The 15,172-nt window shown below is 37.4% G+C and overlaps 1 protein-coding gene across 1 annotated transcript; it reads right to left on the bottom strand.

Moving 5' to 3' along the window:
- Window positions 1–11,636, bottom strand: LOC135946709 (uncharacterized). The gene is made up of 6 exons (XM_065495034.1): window positions 11,456–11,636; window positions 10,286–10,449; window positions 7,631–7,794; window positions 3,265–3,616; window positions 1,865–1,966; window positions 1–1,674 (listed from the first exon to the last, which is right to left on the bottom strand). Exons 1-6 carry the CDS (start codon window positions 11,603–11,605, stop codon window positions 1,527–1,529), a joined length of 1,080 nt encoding a protein of 359 aa, XP_065351106.1. The 5' UTR covers window positions 11,606–11,636; the 3' UTR covers window positions 1–1,526.
- Window positions 11,637–15,172: the final 3,536 nt, after the last annotated feature.

Raw genomic sequence — 15,172 nt, 5'->3', positions numbered from 1 at the left:
TCAATTAATTTGCACCTTTTTATTGCTGTTTAGTGTTAATATAATTATTGAGGTATTTTGTTACTATGCCAGTTGGTGTTCTTCACATAATTTGCTATAGTTTTTGGATTATTGTATCTTGCTTAACGTACTAATAGGACTCTTATATATGGACTAGACTAGACAGTTTAGGCCCCTCCCCTATCATGACACAATTTTAACGTAATTAAAATTTGACAGAACGAAAATTTGATCTACATCGAGACACCATTTGGAATGAAATTAATTGTCAACAAATGTGATTGAAATAGAAATACAAAATTGCTTTCAGCACAATTTCAGAATAAATGTGGGATGTGCGAAAACAAACAATTTATATGAATTTAAAGATATTGTTTTTTGCCACAAAACAAATTTTGTCCGAATAATTATACTCGGTTCGACAGATTGATTGATGATTTGCCCAGATTTTATCTAAAAATAACTAAAACCAAATTTTCGGCTTTCAGTATTTTCTTAAATACAAAATCAACTGCTTTTGCACATCCCCTAAAATGACTTTTTAAATTAAACAGTTTATAACAAAAATTATTTTCTCAAGGAAACAAAGTCACGAACGAAACTTTTAATCCGCAAGAGCATCAGACCCTCTCACCTCAAGAGACTTAAAAGTAATGAGAAGCAAACAAAAGATCAGCTGGGTCAGATTCGCGTTAAAATAGTTTCCCGCCGCGTCGAAATATGGGCAGCTGAAACCTCTCTTTTGCTTTTTTGTTGAACTATCGCGAGTATGTTTTTCGATCCAATCAACGGTATTAATTTGTGTAACGAAATTTTACACTCAATATTTGAGAAGACTCGCTTATTCACCGTTTTTTCACACCCCGGCTACCACCATATACCTGCGCGTCGTGTGAATCTGGCCACTACTGCTGAAGATATTGCCCATTGCTATTACAGAGTTTCGTTAGTATTTTTGACATTTATACATACATATGTATTTGGAGCATATCCTCAGAATACATTTTAATGATATGTATCGTTCGCAGGTGCATCACAGATTAATTCTCACTAATTAAAATAGCATGTTATATTACACTTGGACACAAAATTTGATATTACATTAGACCATTCTATTTTCTGTTACATATATATAGTCCTGATTTGTTTCTTTTCATTTAACTGCTATCGAAAAAATTTCGTACCTCGGAAGAAGGAAATAAAAATAAATCCTTCCATATTCTTCATCGGAACTTATACTTGTTGAAGAAAGTATAATTAAGAATAATAGAAGCCTCTGAAATTTATTTTAACACTAGTAAAATTAGTTTATTAAGATGATATCTCTGATTGCGGCTCCTGCAATCATCTTGGAGAGGGTAAAATAAAAATAAATTTGATTTCCGCCATTAATGGCCAATAAAAAGAAACGGAGACGTTGAATTTTCGGATTACTTTCGTTGTTTGAAGATAACTTGTTGGATGTGGTTGGAGAGGAGATCGTTGATTGCCGAGGCTGCTGGCGCGGGCCTCGGCGGCTGCTGCCGTCAGGTTGATGCGGCCGTCGAGCGCAGGGCCACCACCTGGACGCTCATCCAGCGCAACATGTCGCGCCACAAGCCAAGGGCCTCCATGTCAATCATGTCGTGCGCTTTCGTTGGACAACGGTACGCGAATCCACTGCATCCGCGCGATCTGATTGAAAAATGAATAGCCGAAAACGGCAAATGCGCGTAAAGACGTTTATTAATTTCGTTAGTTATTTGTTTGCTTGAAATTGATATTTCTACTTCGCCGCAGAATTAATCGGAAATGATCTGCCCAGCATGATTCCAGCGAGAATCAACTGTGCGGTTTGCAATCAGCTTGATTGCGAAAGCCTTACCTGTCTTGCCCACTGGCAGTGGCCTCCATGTACGTAAGCAGCCTCGCTCCATTAGTCGAACTCATCAAACTCGCGCGCACGCCGCCATAATCACCTCTGAAACTGAGCAGAAGCGTCCTGGGAAACAACTTTTCATCACGACACGTAAAAGAGGAAAGTTCCACGCGGCTTATGAATCACGTAGAAAAGGAGGAAAACGATTGCAAATTCATTCAGACTATTTTTCATCTGCACGACGACACTTCTCGTGTGAAAAATTGCGCTTGCACGGCAGAGTGGTGCGTGCCTCTTTAGCAAGCAGATCGAGCGCCTGCTCTTTCGCATGAGAAGCAACCGGCACGACACGAATGGCAAACAAGCGGCCCCGCTTACACAGCCAACGCGCACTCGAGCTTGAGCGCACTGCATGCGTGCCAGATGGGATACATAGTCCGAGAGCAGCGCATGCAAATGGCATACAGACATAAAGTTCGATCTTTACCGACCAACGAAAGCTCGGGGACAATGAACGCAGAAAATTCAACAATGAATCATCAGAGTAGTATTCAACTTGAAAGATGGAAAGGAAAGGTTAAACTTTAAAGACTTTAAGTAGCAACTCTCAAATTTTGCAACAGTCGAAACAAGAAATGTTTTTAGTATTTTAATTTTTTGTCAAAATATTTGTACTCAATTTTAGGCTTTTTGGGTTTATATCAGGATTTACAGTTGCTTTTGTTGGTTTCCGGCAGTATATTAGACGGTTTTGGATGGTTAAAGGTATGACTCTAAAGTCTTTAAAATTAAGTGCTCATTATTCACTTTGTGACCATCTTTGACGAAGTTTCTGAGCACACCAATCGATTCTTGAGGGTCGAATTAGGAAAATTGGATATTTTTCGGACCAAAAAGTCCAGTGCGATGTGCGTAGCACAAGTAGAACTTTATTTATCGCCAAAACAATATGAACCTATAAGCGTGGACTGCGCACTTTACCTAATTCGACCCTCAAGAATCAATTGGTGTGCTCAGAAACTTCGTCAAAGAGGAACTTAAAAAACGTTTTTGAACATTCCGATCTTTACAAAAAAGCCACACTAAAGTTAAATCAATTGATGGCTGATTTGAAAAATGAAAAATTTAATTCGTATGTAGTTTTCATTCAGTTATTTTTCTCAATGTTATGTTCAGGGTTAGAAGGGACTGCTAGAAAACTATCCAGTTTTTGTCACAAACTTTCAGTTATTAAAAATTATTCCAAATATTAATCAGATATTTTTCTGCTAAACAGTTAGAACTGTTAGGTATCACTCATTGGAGCTTAATTTACTTATTTTTATGATTTATTGGATTTTTCCACAACTAAATTGAAAAATTAACGCACCATAAACACTAAAAAATCAATAAATTAAATCACTAACCTGGTTTCCTCGAGGAGAATGAAGCTCAGAGGCTGGAACTCGTTTGGCTGGTCAGCCAGCTGGCAGAGGAGTCGGCGTCTGCAGTCCTCGGACATTACTGCCAACTGCGTGAAGTAAAAATCAAGCTTGCGGAGGCGCATCTGCAAGTCGGTTGGAAGTCGGCTCTTTTCCTCCTTCTCACGCCCGAGATGTTGAGTCGGTACGATAGGTCGGCGCGTGACCAGCTCAAACGGCGTCAGAACCTTCTTGGCCTGCTGCTCCTCCTCGTCCTCGTCTTCGTCTTCGTCCTCATGGTCGATGGGAGTGGTCGGAGTATAGCCCCAAATTGTGTTTGTTGCCTCGTCCGAATCAACTAAAATTGTCAATATTTTTGGGGTTTCCTGTCAGTCTCACAAGGGTTGAAGTTTTTGATCATTTCTATTATTGTAACAAGTGGAAAGAGATGTTTTAGGTGAATTTTCTCTGATTCCATGCAGTTATAAAAGGAGCCACAAATTATGAAATTTCAGTCAGTTCAAACTATTAACAAATATTTTGAAACAAAAAAAACATCAAATATTTCAGGCATAAGATCGTTTTGTTGATTTACTGAACCAAAAATGGCAAATCTCTTTTACAAACTTAAATTTGGCGCTACCATTTAGGAAATGAATATCCTGAATGGATATTTTTTTAAACGTGGTCGTAACTTATGTTATAAGGAAACTCATATATATTTAATAGGGAAAATATTTAAAAATGATTAAAAAAGGAAAAATACCGGGAAATAATAGAAAAACTAATTCTTTTCCCTCAATATAAAAATAGTTATATCGTGAAAATTTTCCCAAAAACATGTATTATTAATTAATTTCTTTGAGCTTGTTTAATTTGAATAAAAGCGTTCTAACTTTCCAAACATCTGCAGGAATTGTAAGGATGGAAAGCTCTGTTTAATCCTTATTTCTATTATGCTGCAACGTCAATTGTTCAAATCTTGCGAAACTATACACGAATAGCTTTGTGGAGAGCAGTTCTCAGCAGTAGAATATATAGGTCTGCTGCGACAGACAGTTTATGGAGCGTGTTTGTTCCCTCCATATTGCAATTAACTCAACTCCCTCTGACGATAGCAACAACAACGAGCTATGCAAATTTCGTGTGTTTATGGCGAGCCTGCCGGTGAGATGCAAGGATAATTTAGCTGCAGATGGAGAAGCATAGGCGAGGAATTAATTGTTTCAGTGCCTCATGACGACCAATGAAACACGGCCGACCGCGCTTGTGGAGTTATGTACGTGTGATGTGTGACCCATTTCATATGGTGGCTCTCATGTCAATAATGAATAAGTAAAATGCAGGTTTACGTGGCTGCTGACCTTTTCAACACATTTTATGAACTAACGAACTTGCAAATGAAATCAGTATTTTCCATATCTGCGTGGAAGATTTAAAGCAAAATTATATAGATGGAATTTCATAAGATATAAAATAAAAATAACACTAATTTGTCCCAAGCTGTTTTGGGTAATTATTGCCAGAGAAACACCACATTTTGTTCTATCCAGTTAAAAGATAACGTTGCGGTATTTCTACTTGAATCCAATGATGTCATACAACCATGTATTTTTAAATTCCAAGTGATAAAAGGGAAAAACGGGTTAGAACGGTGTCCAATGGCTAATCCTTTATTTGAAAATTATTTGTTTGAGCCCTACATAAGGCTCATTTCACGTTCACAGTCATCAATAACGTCTGCTTTTTAACAATCTTGAAACCATTTTAAATTTTATAAAAATATCACCCAAACCTTTAATGTAACAAAAACTGCAATTTTTTATCACGTTATAGAACAACAGTATTTGGACAAATCGAGGAAAAAGATCTTTTGTCAAGAAGGATACGTTCGGATTTCTTTTCTTTCGCTTCTTTTTCACTTTTTAAATAAACGCGATCAAGGAAATCCCACGATACAGCATAGCATGGTATGCAAGCTGGCATCAGATTAAAATTCGTTCGTGTTTGTGACATCGCAGCATTTAAAAGATATTAAACACACAAGAGCTGGAGCATTTTGAAGAAACGGTGCCATTTATAAAAGAGGCATTTCCATTGAAATTCCAATGTTTGCTCTCGACGGTAACCATTAAAAGGAACGACGCATTCGCAGAAACCATCACACGAACTATGCAGACTCTTGGAATAAGAAAATCAACCTTTGAAAGAGAAGTTTCCGAAAACTGATTTGTATTCCAGTCTTTGCTCGCAGAATGGAGACTGCGATGATGAAATATGCCTGCTGCTGCGAACGTGGTGGATTATTTTGTTTGCAAGCGTGGCTGGATCCGCGGAGAGGAAAGCGCGCAAAAAGAGGAAAAAGCAGCCAAATCGATGACTGGCTCACCTTTTCATGCCTTCTAAAATGTTTAACGCTCTTTATTGGCTCGAGAAGTGTTCGCTTGCTTCCTCGATAAAAAAAAGAGAAACGAGTCTTGAATAGCTCGTATTTTCTGCAAACCTAGATTTCACGCATGATCAAACTAAACGAGAGAAGCGTTGGAATAGAAAATGAGTCGTTAATATATATTTTAAAATGAGATGGATGTAGTTTGAAGATAAGTTATTCAAAGACAATTAACTTTATTTATTGGGAAGCCTTTTAGTGGTTATTTGTAGAGCTGGTCATAATTTATTCATCGTTCCTGCAAATGTAAGACTTCCTCAGTGAGTTCATGTTTCGTTATTCATTGTCGGTGATCCCCACCAATAATTGTTTTGTATCTTCGAAAAGCTCTTTATTTCGAAAGGTTTCTCCTACATCACGGTTAAAAAGGTTTCAATCGTTAAAGATCGGTAGAATGCATTAAACACAATCACAAGTAAGATTGTCTTCATTATAAATCCAAACCATGATGCAGATGCAAAATAAAAATAATCTGCCACATTTGGAAACATCAAATTTAATCTCTTCTGAAGCAATCGTGACTTGCTCAGACGATGATAAACAGATTTATGTAAACTACTAACAGATAATATGTTTAACATTTATAAAATTCAGAAGCAAATCGACCATTATTTTAATGCAAATTTAAGCTTGTAAGACGTAAGTAAGAATTTTTATGTCTGATAAAAACCCGGGTTTCAGCATCCGTGCTAGTGCAGTGCGCGCCCTTCCCGGTCCTCGGGTATGGATAGAAAGAGCGAAAAAAAAATCCAACAATTATATCTTTTAAGCAGGTGATTCAGAATATGAACAACAATACATGCGTTAGGCGGTAACGGGGTTCCAGTATAGGGCAAAACCAGCCCGTTGGCTCGCATTGTTAAGGCACTCTCAGGAGTGTCAAAGCAATGTGAGGTATTTGAGCAGTTCGGAGATCTAATACTGGCTACCCAATGTCAGAGATGGCAAAAAGTGGTTAGTTTAGTGACTCGAATTGCTCAAATTGCTCGACGGGCTGGGAGGCGCACCGGCGCCGACTCGCTACTTGCTGGTTTGCACCTTTCCAGCATGCGTGATTTGGCTTCACGGGACAAATGTCTAGCGTTTCAATGCAGTCCTCGGTGCAGAGGCAAGTGGCCCTTCAGTGGGCTGGGTCCCTGTGCGGCCTGGTGCGCCCATGTTATCCGTTCGCGGTGTTATTGGGACCCGGGTTTCAGCATTCGTGCTAGTGCAGTGCGCGCCCTTCCCGGTCCTCGGACGGACAAGGATAAAAAGAGCAAAAAAAAAAAACTCTTTTTATATGTATATATATGTATATATGTATGTATGTATGTAAATGACATTGGAGAGGAATAAACAGTTAATTAATTAATAAAGTTTGAGAATTTAACTGTCAAAAATTTTCGTCGCATCTGATAAATGAGCATCAATTTGGAAATTTTAATACTAGCTGATTTTCTTCGGCAAATAAGCAAATATGAATTTGTCATCTTAGTTTCAATACGCCATTGGGCTGGCTATTTTGACATCTTAAGATTATTTATATGGCTATGGTTTTAGTGCGTCAAAAACTCAACTCCTGTGCGCAGTGCGGTGCGATCAAACAAAAAAGTTCAAAATGTTATTATTGTTAGTGTGCAAAAGCTGGTTTTGAAGGGGTGGAACCCAAAACCCTTTCAGACACACGCGAGAGGTCAAGGGCAGGTGCCAATCCCGGTGGATTTAATGTATTTTTCCCAATGCCGCGGTGGATTGGCACCAGGAGGGGATTCTAGCGGTGATGTGCGGTGTTACTAATAATCCAAATATAGCCTCTTAAGACAACCATCGAAAACAGGTTTTGCACTACTCAAATATAAAAAGGCTTGGGTAGGTATGCAACCGGCTTTTCTCAAGCGTCGTGCCGGTTGCATATCCTTTTACTGCCAAATGATTGCCACTCACCGCCGTGTTTGTTGTTGGACCTGGAATGCGCACCCTTGTCCTTGATGCCTTTGGCTGGTTTGTTGTGCATGGCTCTGGTGATGGTGGCCGCCCCCTTGGCCTGGGTCGAGCCGGCCCGCTTGCTGCCCTCGTGCTCCTCCTTCTCGCTGCCGTCCACCACCAAACTGCGAAATCAAACGACCCACCGCGTGATTGCAAATAAATGCCGAGGCAAATTGGAAGCTATTACCCCAACGTTCACTTTTATGCGTTGGTCCCTTATTTTCAAATAAATTTTACTCAAATGGCTGAAGTAAATTTACTTAATGTCTTTCTTAGATGGAAACTTATGTGCAAAATAGTGGATTTTGTCAGTAAATTAAAAAAAATATGTGTCAGCGGAAAGATGAATTTTAAGGGGAATATAATTTGTTTTGTTTCCGTGTTTCCGACTTAGAATTTTAAATCGTACTCTCAAAGACCATCCTTGATGATAACACGAGTTTCCAATGCTTATTTTATGCCTGGATTAAAAATGGTGGAACATTATTTTCTCTTTTTTTAAAAAAAAAAATTGCAAAGAACACGTTAATAGAAAATGAATACATGGCAGAGTATGTTGAATAGATATTAGCATTCCAATTTTACCCGCAAGCCCAGGCCGGATACCTTATTTTTAAGATGTTGAATGGAAAAATTAAATCTCAAGATGGAATGAATATTTTCGAAGTGCAGGATCAATGTTGTTGTTAGTCTCTTTTCGTTTCAAATTAATTTATCGAATTGTATTTCAATTTCCTGGCAATAGACATCTTGGAAAACTATATATTCTTGCGATTTAACTTTTCCATTCCACATCTAAAAAATGACCTAGTGCCAATTGAAAATTGATTGTAAATTATTATATATAAAACTTTGATTATATTGTGTTTCTGCAATTTCCGTAACTGACAAAATGTCAATTGAATTTAGTTAAATTCATCAGAAAATTCAGAATCGTGCCAATACGGAGTGAAAGTTTGTAATTGATTCAGCTCTCTCATAGCAACTTGATAGACTGACCGCACTGACCCTTGAAAACAATACTTACGCCAATACTTACGCCTTTCGTCGAAATTGTTTACAAATTCAATCCCCTGCTCATAGCTAAAAGCTGACATTCATTTTAACCCACTGGAAAAATATAAGCTTTTCAGATAAAAACAATTTCCTGCGTGGGTGCTGTAATAAGATCTTCTGAAACCAGGTCATTTGTAACTCATTAAATTCGTGAGAGGTCGAGCTTTTAATGAAATGTAACACGCTGCTGCTTCATAACAAAAGAAAGAGTGCAGCAAAAAGTGCGATTTACGACGTAAAAAACTCATTAAACAAAAGTTTGAGCACACAACCCGCCATTCTCATTACTAAGCCCGAGATATTTAAATTACTTTCCTTATTTGTACAGCATCTCCACATCTCCAGCTCTAATTTGCTGAAACCAATAGTGGGATGGAAATTTGATAGGAGATACCAGGTAATGTTTTAGTAATTAGTTTAGCTGTGAGAAACATTAGAAACTGTTTATTATGTGTGAAATTTTCTTCTGTGTAGATATCACTATTAAATAAAAAAATACGACTAATTCATAAAAACGTTGACATTTTTGGAAAAATCATCGTTAATATGCTATCGATATTAGTAAAAAACGAACTCAACGAAAATATAATTCTTTCAATTAAAAACCAAACAATATTTTTGCATCCATCGTATACAGCAACTTTGCATTGGAAAAATATTTGCCTCGTGATTTCCAAGTGCGTGTTCTTAAAATATTCATATTATCAGAAACATTATTTTTCAGCCCATTGAAGCGCGCAGCACGGCAATAATTTATTTTCTTTTAGGCTGTACTCTGTCAGGTGCTTTCTGCTTGGTTGCTACACAACAAATATTTCAAACTATATAAAAATGTTACGCAGTGCGCAATTTTGCGAGCGGAAACTCCCTTCACTCCTCTTTTCCGTCCCCGTCGATCAGCGAAAAGATAAATCTGTCAGATTGGCAAAGCAAACGCCTCTCGACTTTTCTCACTCTTCAAAAGGACGAGGGATGACAAAGTAGATCAACTTTTGCCACCTTTTGCACATATGAAGAGCAGCAAATTGGACGTGCATCACTTTTGGGAGCGGTAAGTGCTCGTGAATGGACCATCGTCACTCTTATTCACAATGAATAATTCACAACTTTTTTTTGGACCGAAAGCAGGCAGACGAGGAGCCCCCGCTGACCGCTATATGCCGGGTGCGGCTAAATAAAATGGACCATGCGTCGGGCCAAAGGTCAAAGGGCGTCGAACGCAGACGCTCGATTTTCACAAGGGACGTGAAAACTCATCGCAGGCAATTAAAATTTGCTGCCTTGCTTCCGTACATAATGGTGAATAGGGATTTGCCTATGTATCACTCTCGAGGGCCCACGGAGGAAAATTGCTTTGTTATTTATTCCTTCCGACTGGAAACCTGAGCAATCTGCAGCATGTCCTTGATTAAATTTACTTGCTTTGAGTAAACTATACTTGATTAACTTTCCCACATTCATGTAGCACGTAAAAGGAGCTTTGCACAATATTTTGCCTGAGTTTAAATTAAATTAAATAAAATCTAATTTAATTAAAAAATCACATATACGTCTCACCTGTGCAGAGCTTTTTCATCTTCGTCGGTTAAGTTGCCCTCTGTGGTTGTAGCTTGGAAGATAACAGTGGGATTCTCTGACGTTGCAATAATTGGGCTAGTTCCTCCCTCAGTCGGAGCAACAGAAGTTACGGTTGTTGTGTCAGGAACAGCAGGAGGTAGATCCTACCCCGAGGCATGCGTTGGGAAATTAGATTTTTATTCCTACCATTGATAGAAAAATAGGGTTGTGAAATTTAGACGGGTTCTGAGCTTCCGATCAATGATTAAGTAAAAAGCAACAAATAAAAATACTGGCAAACCATCTAAACTAGCAAAATATGTGTGGGAAACCGCAGAATTTGCTCTAATTGAGGATATTTTTCCAAGGCTATCACTTTAGTCAGATATTTGCCCAACTTTAATCGGGTTTCAACTTTTTTTTTGTAATTTTAAATATAGATTTTTAGTTTTGTTTCAATATTTTAACCTGTGGCATTTATTTGTTTGTTGCAAGTCGTATGTATTTTCAACTTAACTCTTTAAAAAATATTCTGCCGCTCATTTAATTTCAAAAACGTTAATTGTAATTTATTATTAAAATCAACAAATCTTTTAATGTCTAGGTCATTTGAAGTCATCATCTTGATAAAGATTCAGGCAATTGCAATTATTATATTTTAATTTTTCCTGAGTTTCTCCGTATAAAAAAAAAATGTTATTTAGGCTATTTTACGCATATTCTTATAAACAAATTGTAAAAAAAATGGCTGGGAAAGAAGCTATAAAAAAAGTTGCTTCTCCTCAAAAATTAAATAACTAGATGTTGTTGATGGTCAAACTAATATCTATTAAAGATGATAAAAAGGAACAAAATCTTAAGCACATGGTTATTTAGAGGAAAACTAAATCATAGTCGGAGGTGCTATTATAAACTCTGCGCTGTTTTGCCTCGTTTACAGCACAGTCCTACAATATTTCCCCGGCAATTATTCAAAATATTTAAATAATATTTAAAAAAATGTAAAAAGTTAAATTGATGGCCGTGACAAGCTCTACTCAAGAGTGCTTGTAAGAAAAATAATTATGATAATAAATATCCGCTTTTCTAGCAAAACGAAATCAGATACAAGAGTAATGGAAAAGATCCACGTTAGTCAAGTGCACGAGGAATGAAAGCGTCCAACACTACCACGGGGTAGTCTGCATCGTCGTCGTAGTCGTCCTCGTCATAGTGCTCGTGGTCGAGGTCGTCGTCGGCGGCGGCTTCAGCGGCGTCGGCGGCCACGAGCAGCGCCAGCAGGAGGAAGAGGAGGATGGGTGCACTCGGCGCCACCGCCATGCCAGCTGCGACTGAAGCTACTGGGCTGAGGGGGCGGTCACCACTCGCGCTCTCTCACCCCACAGCCCCGACCCCCTCCGTCTCCGCGGGGGCCAAGGGCATGCGGCGGCGGAGGTGGCTGCCCCGGTCGCGAAAGCCGTCGATGCATGCGCCCTCACGACCGAAAGAACTTTTGACGCGCGACCGACTTTTCCAGTCAGCTGCGGCGCCGCTCGCCCGTCAGGTAAACTCGCCAAAGTGCAATAAAAGGCCAGTGGAAACAACTTTTATTGCAGTGCAAATGTTGGACCACAGCTTTTGTCATTCGTGAAACGACACGTTTTATGGGCTTGCACATTATTTTGACTCGTCGATTCATGTCAAATCCAAGAAAGGAAAAATATGAGTTTTACTGTTTTTTTATTTATATCTAATATCTTATCAAATAAAGTTGCAACGTTATTCTAGCAGCGATTTTTTTGTAATGATCGCTTGTACTTGAAATGTTCCGCACATTATTTTAAGAAATAAAAACACGTATGCTGAATTATATGTATAGTATAACAATGTGGGTCCTGAAATTTCTCGGAATCGTGGCAGGAACAATAAAATAAACTCAAAATATACTTTCAAATCCATTTTTGTTACACAGAAATGACGTCTTTGCTTCTGGGATAGATCTAAATGCATACCACTTGTAGAAGAAATATTACTGTTTTTTAAGTTTCATATGAACGTAAAGAAAATTGAGCTTTAATTAGAGTGGATTATTCAGGCCTGGTTTCAGTAGACATAAATTTTTACGGCTTCACGAGAGTAAAGTTTATTTCTGCTTCGAGTGGGAGTTGAAATTAATCTCAGCACTGCTCTAAAAACAGACATAACACAATTATCAAGAATGAGCTTTGCAGGGCCTTTTTATTTTCATGTTATGTATCATTAAGAGTTTTAATATTTATTTATAGGCTGATCAATCTTCATACCTTTTCTCTTTGAATAAAACATTTTACGCATTTTAATTTTATGCATATAAACATTTCTTTTCTGTCGTTACTGGATTGTTTATAGTTGTTAGCAAATGTAGAGCAATATGTACCTTTTTTACAGCTTATCTATTTTCTCACGGTTATTTATGTTAATCCAGAGCACAATTAATATGTAGAAGCAATGGATATGACGACTTGTTGACTGTCATGAGCTACAACTTTATTGATGCTGTCCTACACACGTTTCACGGCAAAAAAACACATTCCTTACTGGAAAGCGATTTTGAAGTGAAATAACTTCGACCGACAAATGCTTTAAATATATGACAGTCAATTTTTTATGGATAAAAATATTGCAAATGAAAAAGACCGTCTAAATATTTACAATTCTGTAATACATAAGAAGCGATGCTATAACAATAACGCAAACATTATTTCAGTCAGTTTTAATTATTACATTGACAACAGAGAGGAAGCGAAATTTGAAATATGATTAAATCCTGGGACAATTTGTATTTTTTGCAAAATTATTTTTCCAGGACACTAGAGGACGTACGGAAATTTCGTAAAACTTTATATTTAGAACTTTGTATATTTCGGACGAAGTATGGTACCTAAAAAAACTGATGAGAGTAGAGGCTTTTGTACAATGTGTCTTCCATGCGTCGTACACAAACACACTTGTATGTAAAATGGTATTGTAATTTTATTTTTTGGGTTAAAAGGCTATTCTGAATCATTTATTGCCAGAGAAACTTGGAGTGTTCTGAATGCGTGTTTCCTGATGGCTGAATTGGAAAAATGCGGCTCACTGGTTGAACGACTCTTCTGGAAAACGATCAAAATGAGCGTAAGCTCCTTTGATAGAAAGCAGTTCCAATTCGCTTTTCGCACTTTTAATACTGAATGGTAATGGCGTGCTAGACCAAACTGGTTCTGCAAACTGCATACGACGCGTTGCATGCAAGTTCACAGCCGGTATAATCAGCTAGAGAAATAGAAAACTGCAGTTAATGTAATATAATCAGGCCACGCCTGTTCAGTCAATCAGTCCACTTCATGATTTGCATCAATTTGCATTTCACCTTCTTTAGAATTTAACTTCCCAGTTTTAATTGAGACTTTGAACGGAATTCTCATTATTTGCTACAAAATCACTTCCAAGAAATTTTCCTATTTGGGTAATAAATGTCACAGTGGCACATTTAACTAGGACGAGTTTGCTTAGATTAATAAAATACAACTATAGTGGCTCTGCTTGTAACGTCACGTGGCTTAGATGTTTTCTGACAAATCATGCACCTAAAATCTCTAAAAGAATTCGTAGAGTGAACGCATTACAACTCACTCTGCCATTGTGTCTCTCACCGCAGGTGTGACATCAAAGCTTGCACACATGCACAGCGTGCAACATATTAATACAATTTATTTTCCTTCGCGTTCACTTCACTTTTACTCGTCTCAACTAGAACGAGCCAATACATTTTTCTGCGTGCAAGTCATCATGATAAATATATAATATTCAAGATCGAGATACTACCATAATATTTTTGGTCCAAAAACTTTTTAAAATTGAATGATTCCTCGTGAAAGCTCATCAATAATCATGTTATTTCTGCTTACGTTCTTATTAAATAATTTAGAATGAAAAACAGTGCCTCTCTAAATTTTAAAATTGCGTATGAGAGCGTGTAACCAAACCTACAGCTAAATCAATTTTATCTTTATTTTAAATTTAGGTCAAACCTAAAATGCTGCCACAAGAATTTCAGGCAAAATCCGTCCTTCGAAACAGTATTTCCTTCAGAAGCCGCTCAACGTTGGAATTATTGTGACAAGAAAAATCACAAACATGGTAGAGCTGAGTATTTTGTTTTTATAAAACTGGCGTAATCTGGATTAGGGATGGTAGAGATTAGGATATGACAATGCTTTATACCCGATGCAATAATATTTTTTATTATTAGGTGGGATAGCAGGATTTCTGACCTAACATATAGTCGAATCTTAATTAATCCAAACCATCCTTAATCTGGATTCTGTTCCTATTTAAATTAATTATTTCCTGATATTATATGTATTTATTGGTACTGGATTCCACAAACAATTGATTGTGTTGCGACCAGTTCGTAAATACAAAAGTGGATTGTTGTTCCACTTCTATTCTCCACAATAAAACTACATACTATTATTTATGTACCATGCGTTTGAAATGCTCCAGACAATTTTTAAATTACATTTTGGTTTTTACAATTTCAGGAAACAATGTTGAATTTTGCAAACTTCACAAATTCTGCAATGTTAAAGGGAATTTCTAATTCACTTTGTTGCACTTCTTAATACACATTGAAGTAAAATTCATGTCTTGCAATTTTCAACTAATACTAATTTGTAACTCATAAGTCATTCTAGCTAACGAATTAGGGATGCGACCTGCAGTCGAATAGAGCAAAACATTTATGTGTGGAAAAATAAAAAGCTTACCATACACCAAGGAATTTAGGAAGCTACATCTAATTTCAGCTTAAAATACTCGAAACCTGTTTGATATTTTGCAGATAAAAAAATACTTATTTGTCTATGCATTGGATATATTTTTAAT

This window comes from Cloeon dipterum, chromosome X (assembly GCF_949628265.1).
Source record: "Cloeon dipterum chromosome X, ieCloDipt1.1, whole genome shotgun sequence".
NCBI classification, from domain to species: Eukaryota; Metazoa; Arthropoda; class Insecta; order Ephemeroptera; family Baetidae; genus Cloeon; species Cloeon dipterum.
Note: the sequence above shows the minus strand (reverse complement) of the source record. Positions and strands in the feature narration are given on the sequence as shown.